The sequence below is a fragment of the Sebastes umbrosus genome, chromosome 23 (assembly GCF_015220745.1).
Source record: "Sebastes umbrosus isolate fSebUmb1 chromosome 23, fSebUmb1.pri, whole genome shotgun sequence".
NCBI classification, from domain to species: Eukaryota; Metazoa; Chordata; class Actinopteri; order Perciformes; family Sebastidae; genus Sebastes; species Sebastes umbrosus.
Genome location: NC_051291.1, coordinates 21,433,539 through 21,449,902, shown reverse-complemented (window position 1 = coordinate 21,449,902; position 16,364 = coordinate 21,433,539). Strand labels below are relative to the sequence as shown.

General features: G+C 39.1%; 6 protein-coding genes across 7 annotated transcripts; 5 read left to right on the top strand and 1 right to left on the bottom strand.

Annotated features, from left to right (window-relative positions):
• Nucleotides 1-251: 251 nt before the first annotated feature.
• Nucleotides 252-3,161, top strand: LOC119483098 (histone H2A-like). The gene is made up of 2 exons (XM_037761140.1): nt 252-340; nt 2,682-3,161. The coding sequence occupies exons 1-2, from the start codon at nt 311-313 to the stop codon at nt 3,033-3,035; spliced, it is 384 nt and encodes a 127-aa protein (XP_037617068.1). The 5' UTR covers nt 252-310; the 3' UTR covers nt 3,036-3,161.
• On the top strand, nt 272-820 carry LOC119483097 (histone H2A-like). Its single transcript, XM_037761139.1, has one exon. It carries the CDS (start codon nt 311-313, stop codon nt 692-694), a length of 384 nt encoding a protein of 127 aa, XP_037617067.1. The 5' UTR covers nt 272-310; the 3' UTR covers nt 695-820.
• A 2,468-nt stretch (nt 3,162-5,629) lies between the features above and the next one.
• Nucleotides 5,630-6,086, top strand: LOC119483176 (histone H2A-like). The gene has a single exon (XM_037761273.1). The coding sequence runs from the start codon at nt 5,655-5,657 to the stop codon at nt 6,036-6,038; it is 384 nt and encodes a 127-aa protein (XP_037617201.1). The 5' UTR covers nt 5,630-5,654; the 3' UTR covers nt 6,039-6,086.
• A 2,448-nt stretch (nt 6,087-8,534) lies between these two features.
• On the top strand, nt 8,535-8,970 carry LOC119482840 (histone H4). The gene has a single exon (XM_037760726.1). It carries the CDS (start codon nt 8,603-8,605, stop codon nt 8,912-8,914), a length of 312 nt encoding a protein of 103 aa, XP_037616654.1. The 5' UTR covers nt 8,535-8,602; the 3' UTR covers nt 8,915-8,970.
• A 936-nt stretch (nt 8,971-9,906) lies between these two features.
• LOC119482503 (histone H3) lies at nt 9,907-10,530 on the bottom strand. The gene has a single exon (XM_037760041.1). It carries the CDS (start codon nt 10,376-10,378, stop codon nt 9,968-9,970), a length of 411 nt encoding a protein of 136 aa, XP_037615969.1. The 5' UTR covers nt 10,379-10,530; the 3' UTR covers nt 9,907-9,967.
• Nucleotides 10,531-14,577: 4,047 nt separating this feature from the next.
• Nucleotides 14,578-16,069, top strand: LOC119482501 (histone H1-like). Of its 2 annotated transcripts, XM_037760039.1 has the most exons (2): nt 14,578-15,291; nt 15,322-16,069. In XM_037760039.1, the coding sequence occupies exons 1-2, from the start codon at nt 14,835-14,837 to the stop codon at nt 15,420-15,422; spliced, it is 558 nt and encodes a 185-aa protein (XP_037615967.1). In that variant the 5' UTR covers nt 14,578-14,834; the 3' UTR covers nt 15,423-16,069. The 2 variants fall into 2 exon arrangements, with proteins under 2 accessions (XP_037615967.1, XP_037615966.1); XM_037760038.1 differs by having other exon boundaries at nt 14,578-16,069.
• Nucleotides 16,070-16,364: the final 295 nt, after the last annotated feature.

Genomic DNA, 16,364 nt, shown 5'->3' with positions numbered 1-16,364 from the left:
AAACAAGGCTAAGGCTATAACATCACTGATGGATGCTGCTTTTGATGTTTCTATTTATATTTTATCCTACTTTGATTAACATTTATAGTCTTAGTTTGCTGTGACTCTTATTTTGTAAATCCCACAAACTGCGGGCGGAAGCAGTTTGATCTCTACGGTATCTTACAAACTCGTTTCTGATTGGACAATCACACTGGCGCTCAACCTGACCAATGAGCGACGAGTTAGGACCCACAGTGTCTATATAAATAAGTATTTAGCCGTTCGTGGAATATTCTCCTTCTACTCTACGAAGTAATCTGAATTAACCATGTCTGGACGAGGCAAAACCGGCGGAAAGGCTAGAGCTAAGGCCAAGACCCGCTCATCCCGTGCTGGACTCCAGTTCCCCGTGGGTCGTGTCCACAGACATCTGAGGAAAGGTAACTACGCTCAGCGTGTCGGTGCCGGAGCGCCGGTGTACCTGGCGGCGGTGCTGGAGTATCTGACAGCTGAGATCCTGGAGCTGGCTGGAAACGCCGCCCGTGACAACAAGAAGACCAGAATCATCCCCCGCCATCTGCAGCTCGCCGTCCGCAACGACGAGGAGTTGAACAAGCTGCTGGGCGGAGTGACCATCGCTCAGGGTGGTGTGTTGCCCAACATCCAGGCCGTCCTGCTGCCTAAGAAGACCGAGAAGGCCGCCAAGAAGTAAATCTCCATACCGGTCACAACTACCCCAACGGCTCTTTTAAGAGCCACCCACTCCTCTCAAAGAGATCATTCCTCAAGAAAAACTAAGTGGCTGCCCTTTTAACTAAATAAAATGTGTAGGATAAGACATTGTAGAGTTATTTGTCTGAGGTGAACACAGTAATGGTGCCAAATATTTATATGAGGTTTGAATAATAATAATAATAATAAATAAAGCTTCAAAATTAGGAGTGAAAGTGGTAGGCAAAAAATTAATTTTAAATGAAGATAAAATAAATAGTTGAAGAATAAAAGGACATGGGATAAAAAAAAGAATTGTAGAGATGTGAAACAGTGAAAATTGATTTATATCAATAAATTAAATAAAATAACAGTCAAAGTTTGCAGAGTAGTAGTTTAAATAAAATTAAAATAACATTTTGGATCTAACGATTAAAGTCAGTAGAGTAGTAGTAGAACTAAAATATAATAAAAAAACAATAAAATTAAACATAATAATAATATAATATAGTAGAGTAGTATTAGAAAAATAATAAATGAAATTCAATTTTGAATCTAATAATTAAAGTCTGTAGAGTAGTTGTAGTAATAAAATAAAATGTTGGATCTTACAATCAAAGTCAGTAGTAGTAGAAAAAAAATTAAATAAAATTATACATTTAAAGGGACTATTTGTAACTTTCACTATAAAACAAGAGTTAACATCGTCAAAACCTTCATCCTATCCAAACTCCTCTTCCTAGCCAACATCTTCCCTCCATCCAACAAAATGATAATTAAATTAAATAAACAGTGTGTTAATTTAATCTGGGGTACAACCAGGGAAGTAACTAAAAGAGAACTAATGTATAAAAGCAAAGAATACGGGGGGTTAGGAGCTGTTGAGCTGGGGAGTAGACTGCATATAGCTTTTATTAAAAATGTCTCTGCTGCCATCTGCAGGAAGGCTCTCTGGGTTGGAGATGTCTCCATGTGGAGAAAGAGGAGAGGTAGAGCCAGACAAGGCCCTGATTATAAATTGATATATGGAGACTTCATCTCACAATACCAAGATTTGCAGATTGACTGGAATGGCTTACCAAGTAAAATGATATTCAAAAAAATAAATGATTCTAAATATGGTGGCCTAATAAAACATAAATATTTAACTGATACTGAAAGTACTGAAGTAATTAAAACATTGAAAACTAAAAACCTCTCAGAGAGCATTCGAGATGTGCGGTGGCTGATATCTGTTAACAGACTTGCGGTAAGAGCTGTTGTCTCATGGAGTTGTTACGTTACTACAAAAACATGTCCCATGATTTATTGTAACGAAGACGAGACACAGCAACACCTGCTCATGGACTGTTACAGAGCTCAGGAGGTCTGGTCCATGCTCCAAGGCCTCGGCCTGGCTCATGAAGTCGGTTATAAATCTGTGATGTATGGTTTGTTGGATGAAAAGATGTCTGTAAAACAAAAAGAACTTTCACAACTAATTATTAGCATCACTTGCTTCAAGCTATGGAAAACAAGGTGCGTCATGGTCTTGGAACAGACTGTGATTGACAGCGATACCGTTGTGAAGCAAATACTGACTGACCTCAGAAGGAGGAGAACTTTGGACAAGAACCAGATCCTCCCATGGAGCCAACTGGACTTCTGATACCCTGTATTTTGTGATGTTTACCCTGAACATTGTGATGTTACCCTGTATATTGTGATGTTACCCTGTATATTGTGATGTTACCCATGCCCCAGAGCCCGGTCCCTCCGGTTCCGGCCTTTCTCAATTGACCTCTAACCTTGTGCGCTCAAGGAGGCACTTTTAACGAACAATCAATGACTTCTCCACATAGCACTTTATTTGCATAACTGTCTTTTCTTTTTGTATTCTTCTATTGTAATCCATGTCACATCCTATGTATATTCACTAAATTCCTGTAAACTTGTAAAAATTTAATAAAGTCTTTATAAAAAAAAAAAAAAGCAAAACCGGCGGAAAGGCTAGAGCTAAGGCCAAGACCCGCTCATCCCGTGCTGGACTCCAGTTCCCCGTGGGTCGTGTCCACAGACATCTGAGGAAAGGTAACTACGCTCAGCGTGTCGGTGCCGGAGCGCCGGTGTACCTGGCGGCGGTGCTGGAGTATCTGACAGCTGAGATCCTGGAGCTGGCTGGAAACGCCGCCCGTGACAACAAGAAGACCAGAATCATCCCCCGCCATCTGCAGCTCGCCGTCCGCAACGACGAGGAGTTGAACAAGCTGCTGGGCGGAGTGACCATCGCTCAGGGTGGTGTGTTGCCCAACATCCAGGCCGTCCTGCTGCCTAAGAAGACCGAGAAGGCCGCCAAGAAGTAAATCTCCATACCGGTCACAACTACCCCAACGGCTCTTTTAAGAGCCACCCACTCCTCTCAAAGAGATCATTCCTCAAGAAAAACTAAGTGGCTGCCCTTTTAACTAAATAAAATGTGTAGGATAAGACATTGTAGAGTTATTTGTCTGAGGTGAACACAGTAATGGTGCCAAATATTTATATGAGGTTTGAATAATAATAATAATAATAAATAAAGCTTCAAAATTAGGAGTGAAAGTGGTAGGCAAAAAATTAATTTTAAATGAAGATAAAATAAATAGTTGAAGAATAAAAGGACATGGGATAAAAAAAAGAATTGTAGAGATGTGAAACAGTGAAAATTGATTTATATCAATAAATTAAATAAAATAACAGTCAAAGTTTGCAGAGTAGTAGTTTAAATAAAATTAAAATAACATTTTGGATCTAACAATTAAAGTCAGTAGAGTAGTAGTAGAACTAAAATATAATAAAAAAACAATAAAATTAAACATAATAATAATATAATATAGTAGAGTAGTATTAGAAAAATAATAAATGAAATTCAATTTTGAATCTAATAATTAAAGTCTGTAGAGTAGTTGTAGTAATAAAATAAAATGTTGGATCTTACAATCAAAGTCAGTAGTAGTAGAAAAAAAATTAAATAAAATTATACATTTAAAGGGACTATTTGTAACTTTCAGAAATGCTTCTTAACAGCGGCACCTGTGGCCGTGAAATCAACGAAAGTCAGCGTCGTGCTTATGCTCGCTCTAAATGGACATGAACGAGCATCGCTCAAAACAGTGAGGCAACACGCGTCAGCTAAAAGCACAATATCACTCTATATTTCAGCTGCTTGGCAGTAATGTTAGCTGACCAGACGAAGGTCTCTCCATGAATCAATGCTGATACTGTGTTTGCTTCTCCTGCCTCAGCGCAGGCTTCAGCAGCAGGGCTCCCCAGCGAGAAACTCGTCTCCCTCCGCCCGCAGCTGGAAAGAGTAGGAAGACACCGGCAACCGGTCGGTAACGAGACGTAACGTTTCTCTATGCGGAGCCCTGTCACTTCCCAAGACACGGGAAACCTCTGTTGGTCTAGAGGAGCTGCAGCATTTATTTCTGCACAAACGTCCACTGTACACTCACCAGATATTCTCAGAGCTAAACTAACTCTTCTGCAGTGTGGAGTGAGCGCGCGTTCACGTCTAGAGGTGGAGCGAGAACGCGCGCGCTGTCTGAGTGAAGGCTAGTAGGCAGAGGAGACGAGACAGCGGCCACACATGAGCGCGCATACGCGAGCGCACATGTGTGCCGACCCGGTACATTTATACGCTTAGAAAGTTACAAACAGTCCCTTTAACAATTAAAGTTGGTAGTAGAAATAAAAATAAAATGAAATATCAAGATCATGGGTGTGCAGTGTCTTTGAACTTCAAGGAGAAAATATACAATACCCAAGCAGTATCTAAGCGTCATATTATCCCTGGATTAGTATTATGTATTGCAATTATACAATATTGAACATTGAAAACTGATTAAAAGCAGTTTCCAGAGCACATCGAGGCTGAACTCTTTCATTTAAGTATTTCAGATCTGAAGGTTGTGCAGTGGTTTGTGTTAATTTGGAAGTCTGTGGTTGGTAATCAGACTTAATATACAATACATGTCACATATTAAATGTCAGTCATCTACAGTCCAAACTCAAATAGTGGAAACTGGATTTACTTTCCCATTTTAGGGTACAAAAGAAATAAATCAGATGAGTTAATTATTAGAACGCAGCACAAGTTTCTGCTGAAAGGACTGAATGCTGAAACTCTCTTTGTGATTAGGAGAGATATCCATTCAAACTATCTACGGCTAACCTAATAACCATAACACTTTACCACGTCACATGAAACACAAAAAGGAAAAGAATTAACTTGAGATTGTGCAGGAATTGTTGGCCTTCTTATGACGTCCTGACAAAATCAATAGATATGGGGGAATCAGAAAATAAAGGCTGAAATTACAAAGCTAATTAAATATTTATTTTACGTGTGCTAAATGAAAAGCTAACATCTGAAAAGAAAATCAACTGTTTTGTGACAGACTTTAACTAGTGCAAAAATGAAAACATATCAAGAGTCGTGGCACTGTATGCTTTGTTGAATGTAATAATAAAAAACAACAATAGTTCAATAAACCTTGTATCTTTTTAGAAACCTGACAATCCTCTTGAAGTTGATCTGCTGTTGAAGACTAAACCAAACGTTATTTAGCCTATATAATACATTTCATACAGACATGCAGCTCAAAAGCTTCACATAGAAAAAACAAAACATAATTTCCTTTTAAAACATTTTCTAAATCTACATAGATGCTGTTTTTGATGTTTCTATTTCTATTTTTTCCTACTGTGATTAACTTGTATAGTTTTATTTTGCTGTGACTCTTATTTTGTAAATCCCACAAACTGCGGGCGGAAGCAGTTTGATCTCTACGGTATCTTACAAACTAATTTCTGATTGGACGATCACACTGGCGCTCAACCTGACCAATGAGCGACGAGCTAGGAGCCGTAGTGGCTATTTAAATGAGAATTTGGCCATTATTTGAACATTCGCCTTCTACTCTACGAAGTAATCTGAGTTAACCATGTCTGGACGAGGCAAAACCGGCGGAAAGGCGAGAGCAAAGGCCAAGACCCGCTCATCTCGCGCTGGACTCCAGTTCCCCGTGGGTCGTGTCCACAGACATCTGAGGAAAGGTAACTACGCTCAGCGTGTCGGTGCCGGAGCGCCGGTGTACCTGGCGGCGGTGCTGGAGTATCTGACCGCTGAGATCCTGGAGCTGGCTGGAAACGCCGCCCGTGACAACAAGAAGACCAGAATCATCCCCCGCCATCTGCAGCTCGCCGTCCGCAACGACGAGGAGTTGAACAAGCTGCTGGGCGGAGTGACCATCGCTCAGGGTGGTGTGTTGCCCAACATCCAGGCCGTCCTGCTGCCTAAGAAGACCGAGAAGGCCGCCAAGAAGTAAATCTCCATACCGGTCACAACTACCCCAACGGCTCTTTTAAGAGCCACCCACTCCTCTCAAAGAGATCAATCCTGATGAAAAACAAAATATCTGCCTTCTAACTAAACAAAGAATACATAAAACTAAGATGATATAACAGTGTAGCTCGTTAAACAAGACACATTTCAATAATCTCTTAATTCTAAAAGCTGTACATTAGAGGCTGTGACAATCATGATTTATCACATTCACTACTTTCTCCCCCTTTAATCACAGAGCTATCCCCGCCATGACGCACTGACCATTTGGGAGTCCTGTAGAAAGTTTCCCTCAGAGGAATCGTTTTGTTGTCTGGGACTACGTACATTATTTTCTAACTTGTTTCGTCTCAGGCTATTATAATTATAATTGTGGAGCTCAAACGACATTTTGGCCAGGATGGAGACACTGTTCGGGTGAAAGATGGAACGGACGGTCCTGAGGGAGTTATAAGAGGAGCGAAATGCCTGTTGATGCGCAGAAGGAACTGTGTAGAATAATGAATCAAAACGACAAGTTTCATGTGCACATAATCACGGAGGGTTCTGTGGTTCAAAACTACACTAAATGTAACCAGCGGATATCTGTTGCGTCAGTGAGTAATGTTGGCTTGACCACGCGCAACATCACTCGCTATAGAGACTGCAGTGGTGCGCTATGCTGGCTCTCTTTATACTTATTTAATGGGAACAAATTAATGAGTGGAACATGATAAATGTCTGTCGGTATAATATCCTTACTTTAATTGTAGTGAAAACCGGGACATATTGTTAGTGACTGTTGAAAACTGGGACATTTGAATGTTTTTACAGATATGTGTTGGGACTCGGGACACCCAGCTTGAAACCGGGACAGTCCGTCTGGTCACCGTAGTAAAACCTGATCTGAGGTCTGCTGTCCATCTGCCGTCTATGAGAGCCGGCTGTCAATCACTCGCAAACTCTGACCAAACGGTCAAACTAGACAGCGCTGATCAATTATGAATCAATATTCTGTTACGTGAATGCCTATTTCTCTCCTTTGATGTTCATAAAATCATCTTGTAGTGCACGGTTTAGCTGTAAAATTAGAAAGTTTATGCATCGCCGCCATTGTGAAATCTGTTGAAGGAAATCCAAGTTTAGTTCAAATGAATGGAGCACAGGCAATAGGAACGCTCTCTCAATGAAATGATCTGTGATTGGTCAAAGTCTCCCGTCACAGGCTAGATGTTCTAAAGCCTGTAAACAGAGCCATGAGGAGGAGCAGAAGTCTAGTTTTCTCAGAACACTTGAATTACAACATGCTGAAAGGTTATTATGAGATTTTTGCCCAATGATGCCAAAAATATACTGCCTGCTGCCACTTTAACATCAACCGGTGTATACATCTTTTAACATAGTATTTCCTGTTACAGTGTAGTAAACATGGACCAAAGCTGTTGCCTAACATGTAAAACCATTCTGTAAACATAAATGGTGATATGATACGCTCCTCTACAACTAGAATAATAAATCAAACAATACTACTTATTAGTAAAACAATAACTAAATACTAACAACGAATAAATAAAAAGCTCCTTCACTTTGTATATATTGTGATTTTATTCATGTACCTTTTGTATATGTAGCCTTATAAATTTGTGTATATTTTTAGTGTATTTTCTTACTATGTTTTTGCAAGGGGTGGTATAGTAAGTGTAATTATAATATATATATTTAGTAACCAATAAATGATGGCTATTTAGCCATTGGCCTTTATGGAGTAGGCTATTTACCTATGGAGTAATACTGGTATTTTTCTAGCATAATCTTTTTTATGTTCGTTTTTTTAAATACCTTGTGTAGCCTTGATATAGGCTTTTATCTATGTACATCCTCAATACATAATCTATTTTATTTCTACTACTTGGTGGTGACTATTTGCAACAGGAACATACAACTACTGTATATCATGTGTGCTTGCATTATGGGTATTTAAGAAGGCGACTGCATTTATCAGTAGTCTGAGGAAGCCTTAAACAGCCTTAAAATCCTACTAGCTACTAGTACTAAAGTAGAGTTTGTGGCAAAGGGAAGAGTTACTACTTTAATAACAATAATAACTTTTCTACATGTTTGGTCAGAAGAAAAGAAAATGTGTTGTGTTATTAATGTATTATTATAACTACACATACAGCAGTGTGGTCTGTGTAGATCAGTATGTCATCATCCGAAAAGAAAACAGCCAATATTCTAGCTAAATTTGGTGTAATAGAATTTAGGTACAATAAGTAAAATACAGTCTATCAGCTGTAATAATAAATATTTGAGAATTATACATTTATAGTCCATGTAAGGACTTGAGAGGCCAGTACAATTGCCGGATTTTTAACGTAACCGGAAATGCACTGGCGTACACGCTCTAGCTTGATAAACGGATCAGAAAAAAGGCGGACTAAACTGTCTGTCTTCATTTACGTCCGCAACGGGTTGTCTTCAACTACGTCCGCAAAGGGGCTTTATATACCGACGCTCAGCACTCTGCTGGTATTAGTTATTCTACGGAACAAACTAGAGTCTGACAAGATGAGTGGACGCGGAAAAGGAGGCAAAGGACTCGGTAAAGGAGGCGCCAAGCGTCACCGTAAAGTGCTCCGTGATAACATCCAGGGAATCACCAAACCCGCCATCCGCCGTCTGGCTCGCCGTGGCGGAGTGAAGCGTATCTCCGGTCTGATCTACGAGGAGACCCGCGGTGTGCTCAAGGTGTTCCTGGAGAACGTGATCCGTGATGCCGTCACCTACACCGAGCACGCCAAGAGGAAGACTGTGACCGCCATGGATGTGGTGTACGCTCTGAAGAGGCAGGGCCGCACCCTGTACGGCTTCGGAGGTTAAACCAATGACGACCTGATCTCTCTACAACACAACGGCTCTTTTAAGAGCCACCCAAACCATCCAAAGAGCTCATTTCCTGTGTATGTTTTCCACGCATCAATTTATTAACCCCTATATGTTTATTTAGCACCATTTACATCTATTATAATAAGATTGCTACCAGGAGAACTAATATACTCGAACCTAGTCTTTTGGTACCGTTCTACAGTCACGTGATGCACATGCTGTTGTGTGTTACACTCTCACCTGTCCACCGCAAACAATGTCAGATAGGAACTAAAGTACTCTGAGGCTAAGGGGACAAGAAATAGCAACTAAAATGTTGTGAAACTTTATCTATTTTTTCAATGTGTGTATAGATATAAGAATGTTCTGGATAAATGCCATATTTAGTCAAGATTGAAGAAGAACAAAATGCTGTATTGCAGGCAAAGTAATTTTTGGAAAACTCCCTATTGTTAAAAAATCCATTAAGGCGTTTACGTTAAATTAATATAATAAGCATATTACACTAACTCTTGCATTATGTAACGTAACAGTTGTCTTTGTATCTGTTTGTACCTCCGTAATTGAGCATATATATATAAAAAGTTGATATATATGAATATATGGTAAACAGCACACTAGACATTATCGTCAATACTGTACTTCAGTAAGGTATTTAATTATTCAAACCCACGCAATTGCAATATCAAATGAAAACAAAGGATGGAAATGTTAACTTTAGTATAATCAGTGATTTTGACGATGAACCACGCATTACAGTAGAATGCCTAGTATTTATCACAATACTGTTATTCAGTAGAAAACAACATGTATTACTCAAATCCATGCCGAAGTACAGCTTTATATCAAATGAAAACAAAGGATTGAAATGTTAACTGAAAGGGTGGATTTCATTCCGATATTGTGAGAGTATAATTAATGAATTTGACGTTGGGACCACGCATTGCAGTATAATACTTAAGGTCACAGCTCTTAGAGAAATATGTGTGGCTCTTAAAAGAGCCGTTGTGTTGTTAACTATGGTACGGTGTGGCTGGTGTCGTTAGTCTAAGCCCGCTCTCCGCGGATACGGCGGGCCAGCTGGATGTCCTTGGGCATGATAGTGACCCTCTTGGCGTGGATGGCGCACAGGTTGGTGTCCTCGAACAGACCAACCAGGTAAGCCTCGCTGGACTCCTGCAGAGCCATGACGGCGGAGCTCTGGAAGCGCAGGTCGGTCTTGAAGTCCTGGGCGATCTCCCTCACCAGGCGCTGGAAGGGCAGCTTGCGGATCAGCAGCTCGGTGGACTTCTGGTAGCGACGGATCTCTCTCAGGGCCACGGTACCGGGCCTGTAACGGTGAGGCTTCTTCACGCCGCCGGTGGCCGGGGCGCTCTTACGAGCGGCCTTGGTGGCCAGCTGCTTCCTGGGGGCTTTGCCTCCGGTGGACTTACGAGCGGTCTGCTTGGTTCTTGCCATTGTTGGTGAGCGTCTGCTTCTCTTAACTCAAGAAAAATAGTTGTGCTTCAACAGCGACAGCCTCTGATTATATAGCCAGAGCCGGCGTGCCGGCAACGCTGATTGGTCCAATGTATGCACGTGATACAGTAGCTCAGCTATTGGTGGAGAGAAATTTGAAAATTCAACGGACCCGCGCATCTTTTGTTTTATAAAGTCCTAACGCCTCGAGGTACTAACAATAAAAAATACAGATAAACATACTGAAATCTCGCAGATACCATTAGGAGCACCGGAGGACACAGGGGCCCATGTTTTTTATAAGATAAGATAAGATATACTTTTATTGTCCCCGTGGGGAAATTTTTCCTGGTCTCCATCCAACTGCAGTTACAAACACTAAATTAAAACAGCATCAACAACAATAATAAACAATTCCTCATCAGACAGGGAAACAGTTTCACAGAAACAGACGTTTCAACACATACACAGTCCATGTACGTAATGGCACACACTATCACACACACCATGGCAGGTATTGCACCCAGGTAGTGCACTGCACCATCTACCAGCTTGCCCATATTGCACAGACAATAGCCCAATATTACACAAATGCAACATATTGCACTGTCCCAATTTAACATATTGCACTCTCCTTATGATAGCTTTATGTTACGAGTTGTTGAGAAGTTTAATAGACAATAGACAAAATCTGCTCAAATCATAACATGGCAAACTGCAGCCCAACAGGCAACAACAGCTGTCAGTGTGTCAGTGTGCTGACTTGACTATGACTGTAAACTATAAACTGCATGTGATTATCATAAAGTGGGCATGTCTGTAAAGGGGAGACTCGTGGGTACCCATAGTACCCATTTACATTCACATATCTTGAGGTCAGAGGTCAAGGGACCCCTTTGACAACAACATATTGCACTGTCCCAATTTAACATATTGCACTGACCCTATCTAACATATTGCACTGTCTAACCATATTGCACTGTCATTATGACAGCTTTATGTTACGAGTTGTTGAGGAGTTTAATAGACATCGGCAAGAATTAATGTTTGTAACGGTTCAATCTGCACCGTGGGACTCTATATCTCCAGACGGAAGGTAAAAGTTGGTACTCCTGATGTAAGATGTGAGTTAGGTCTAACACAATTTTCTGTGCCTGTGTGATGACAGACTGCTCATAAAGCATCTGGAGGGTAGGGTGGTTTTTGACCCCCATAATCTTCATGGCAGTCTGTCCCAGGCGAGAAATCTGTGACCTCAATTGCACAGTCAGGTTACCGTACCAGGCCGTGATGCCATATCTTACGATACTTTCCAAGACAGCCCGGTAGAAAAGTAACATGATCTTCTGCTCCACTGCATAGAACCTGAGTCTGCGTAAAAAATACACCAGCTGTTGAAGTTTGGAGCAGAGGTTTCCAACATGTAGCTTCCAGCTGAGAGTGTTGTCGATGTGGACCCCTAAATACCTGTATGAACAGACCTGTGTGATAGATGTGTTTTTGATAACCACAGGCCTGAGGTCACCCACCATCTTTGGGTCAAACACCATCTCCTCTGTCTTCCTCACATTCAGCTCAAGATGGTTGTTGTCACACCACTGCACAAATTCCTCTATTTCAGAGAAATAGTCCAGTGGGCTGCTATCCCTGTCACGATACAGTGACTGTTTTATAAAAATAACTTTTTTTAATCATATTTTTTCCAATCTCGCCTACTTCAGCTTTAAGACTTGAGAGATTATTGAAATGTGTTTCAGGTTCCTTAACATTTTGTAAATAAATTATTGTCATTTATTTTAAAATCCGAGAGATTTCACATAACTACTACAGCTGGAGAAGGCAAAAAATCTGGCGCGTTTACAGCAATGTTCACTACCCCTGTTAAATAATCCCCCAAAATAAATATAATGACATCATTATATCGCTAGAGATGCTTGTTTTTGTCATGTAAAACAGTGACATTTTGTTTGTGCTCTTGTTGATTTGTTAAAAGTAAAATGTTAAAATAGATCAATGTAATCACAAAGATAAAAAAAAGTATGACATACAGTAGTTGACACAACTCTGGCCTACGTAGACTGCAGCACAATAGCTGATAATGATTAAATATGACGATGCACTGTCTGACAGTTAGGAGCACTACCTTTGGACAACTATATTTAAAATGTAATTAAAGGTGCTATTGACAACATTGATAACATTCAGCCACTAGATGTCCAATTCGACCCAGAGATACCACATGATACCAACGTCCTCAATTGTAAAGAAACAAAAGGGGGAATAAGATAATCATGATTATAGATTTTTTTTTATCAACAAACCTCACTGACTGATGACTATACGATTTTTAAATTTATGTATTTATTTTGAATTTATGTATTTATTTTGCATTTCTTTTTTATGTATTTATTTTGTATTTCTTTTTTATTTCTTTCTTTTTGCATTTCTTTTTTATTCATGAATAAATGGAAAAATAAATACATTAATTAAAACAATTATAAAAATAAATACATACATAAATATAAGGGAAAATTAAACAAAAGAGCAAATAAATAAGGGAATTAATACAAAGATAAATAAATAAAGAAGCAAATAAAAACAGAGAAATCAATTTATGTCACATTCTATCAATTAAATAATGGCTATACTAATTTATAATATTAGTTTTGCTACATTTAGTGACATATTTATTTATCGAGTCATTTATTTATTTATTTTTTATTTTGGCAGGTTCTGTCCTCCATATTTAAGTGACATAGTGGCAGTAATAATAAAAGTGCTGACTCCGCACATCCATCCCAGTCAGAGTTTGTACACTGCAGCACATATGGGTTGTAAAATAAAGTGACTGGAGCTACGGATAAAAGCCTAAATATAACTTCATCCAATACAGGATTATAAACAGATATTCAAATATTTAAATTAGAATAGAATAAAAACAACACAATACAATAAAGAATAGAAAAATAGCACTAATAGAAGAAATAAAAAGGAAGGCTAAATTATATTTATAAGGAAGATACTCACACGGTTGTCTGTTATTGTGTCAAATTCACCTTAAGGCCAAAGACGTGCCATGTTTGTGAGATTGAATTATGCCAATAAAAGATGATTAATAATGATAATTCTAATATGTAATATAAAACATGTTATGGTGCCAAACTACATAGTATAATATCCACCACCATGTCCACAAGGTACAACTTCCTAAAAGTAATTTACAAAATGATTACAATTAATGTATTTTATTTGATTTATTACCTTGCAATAAATCTTCATCAAGTTTCTAATGATCAGTTTGTGTTAAAACTGTTGAGGTGAAACAGTGAGGTGTTGGATTGTGTCGTGTTATTATTAGTATTAATATTATTCACACCTTATAGACTGTTTTTTACACCACATTACTTTGTTTAAGCTCACAAACTGACAACTGAGTGTATTTACAACATAATAAATTAATCTGAATTGTTTCCATTGTACATTATTTACTTACACTCATAGGCTTCTGTAGTTTTGGACTCAATTTCCTTCAGAAATGTAATGTTGTAATCGTCACAAATGTAATGTCATGTACTTAAATATGTTGAGTATGTTATTAGAGTGGATGGACATTTCTGAGCCCCTGTTCAGGTGTCTGTTTCTAATTCATCTTAATTAGTTTCTCTGATATTATACAAAAGTCAATGAACAAGACTAGAGCTCAATAAATGATGTCTAGTGTTGACAGCATGTGGGAGCTCATCTGTCTCCTGAGGAAGTTGGGGGCTGTATAGGAGCCTCTGTGTCCTAACAGTGTTAGATCTAACTGTCTAACACATTTCAGATTGTAATAACTATATCATATAAAAAGATGGTTGTATTAATATTAAAAAAGAACAATGTGCTACATAAAGGACACACCTTGTTTCAGGAAGTAGAACTCAGCCAGTGACCTATCTCAATAGGAGTGTGTTTTGCAGATACCAAAATAACCTTTGTTTAATAAATAAATATTCGCAAGAGTGGAGTGTTTTCACATTGGGTCTCTGAACAAACATCTCTTCTCGCTGTTAAACTCTTTTGAGTGGGTTTGTGGTGTGTTTTAAAGCATTTAGGAGAGAATTCACGAGGAAAAGACACGCAGCAGAGCCTCACACAGCGACAGATAGAAGACGTTTAAACGCTTTCCAAACAAAATGCAGAAAAGTATTAGGGTTCATTTGACTTTTATGTGAAGAGAAACTCATTCGCTATTAGTTTGATTCAATTTTAGACTTTAGTACTTCCTCCAGATGTGTATTTTATACTTTTATCGGTACAGAGAAAACACAAGTGGCACAGTATTCCTGCTGCACCGGTGAGCGGCAGGCTGGGTTGAGTCTCCACGGTTCTCATGGTGTGTTTAAGTTCCTCTCTTTGCTGGAATACTTCATCAGTCACATCAGACTAGTCGAGAGGATCAACTTGATACAGCATCATGACGGAAACCGTTCCAGCCACCCCGGTGAAAACACCGAGGAAGAAAGTCGCCAAGCCAACCAAGTCCGGTCCTGGCGCCGCTGAGCTCATCACGAATGCGTTGATCGGCTGTAAGGAACGCAAAGGTGTTTCTGGCGTGGTTCTAAAGAGGATCCTGGCCGCTGAAGGCATCGAGGGAAAAACCTTTAAGCGCGTTATTGTGAAAATGATGGAGAAGAAGCTCGTCCTGCAGACAAAGGGAACCGGGGCGTCCGGGTCCTTCAAGCTTTACAGCGTAAAGCCGGTTACCAAGAAGCACGCCGCCAGAAAGCCGGCAGCGAAGAAGCCCGCCGTCAAGAAGCCGGCAACACCCAAGAAGGTGAAGAAGAGCCCGAAGAAGGCAGCGACGAAGGCAGCTCCAGCTAAGAAAAAGCTAGATACCCCGAAGAAGGTTGTCAAAGCCAATGCTGTCAAAGGTAAGGCTGTCAAAGGTAAGGCTGTCAAAGCTAAGGCTGTCAAAGCTAAGGCTGCCAAGCAAGCCAAGAAGCCCGTCGCCAGGAAGCCGGCAGCGAAGAAGACCGCAGCCAAGAAAACAGCGAAGAAGTAAACGTACTAAAGTTTGCTAAACAACCAAACGGCTCTTTTAAGAGCCACCTAAATCTGCAAAAAGAGCACTTTTCCTGATGTTTTATAATAAGTGTGGGCCCAATTTAATAAGTTATTTATTGTCATATGCAATAATTACAATCATTGGCAATGATACTCTTGGATCTCAGGCTCTTTTAAAGTACAACATCAACATGCGTTGCAAGTACAAGTGAGACTATATTACATAAAAGTGCAGAATATAGAACTACTCTATGAAATATTAAATATTTTGTGCTAAAAATAGCTGTACGGTAATTGCAAAGTGAATGAACTGTAATGGCAACAGGAATTTAGTAAATGTATATGCACAGTGAGAAGGTAAACTGGTAGTAAAAGTTTATAAAATGAGGGTTGTGATGTGTAAAATATAAAATAGTTTCAGTTGAATAGGATATAATCAATCAACATGGTTTTCCTCAAAATAACTGCTTATAAATATAGACTATTCCGATATGAACTACCTGCCCGGTGGAAGAAAAAGGCCACAAAGACAGAGTAAAGATTCAGTATGAAAAGAATATACTTAATAAAAACAAATAAACTGTACAACGTGTAGTGCCACCATGTATGGAGGACCACAAGAGTCACGGAAATAGTAATAGAGCATTAAATTGTTTAATAATTAATTGTACAATAAAAATAGGCAATAATAAATGTGTTTAGAAATTCATTTATTAATTGTAGAATAAAAACAGGTACCAATAAATGTGTTTCATTATTTGACATTTTAATGGACAATAAAACGATGAATTATGAGAAGAATTTACAAATTAAATATTAATCTGTCAATAAATACTTCAAATTGAAAAGGGATTTACACCATCAAACAGTCAATGTGTACATCATTTAAAAATACATTAATGAATTCATAAATAAATAATGTGATTAAAATACCTTTTTT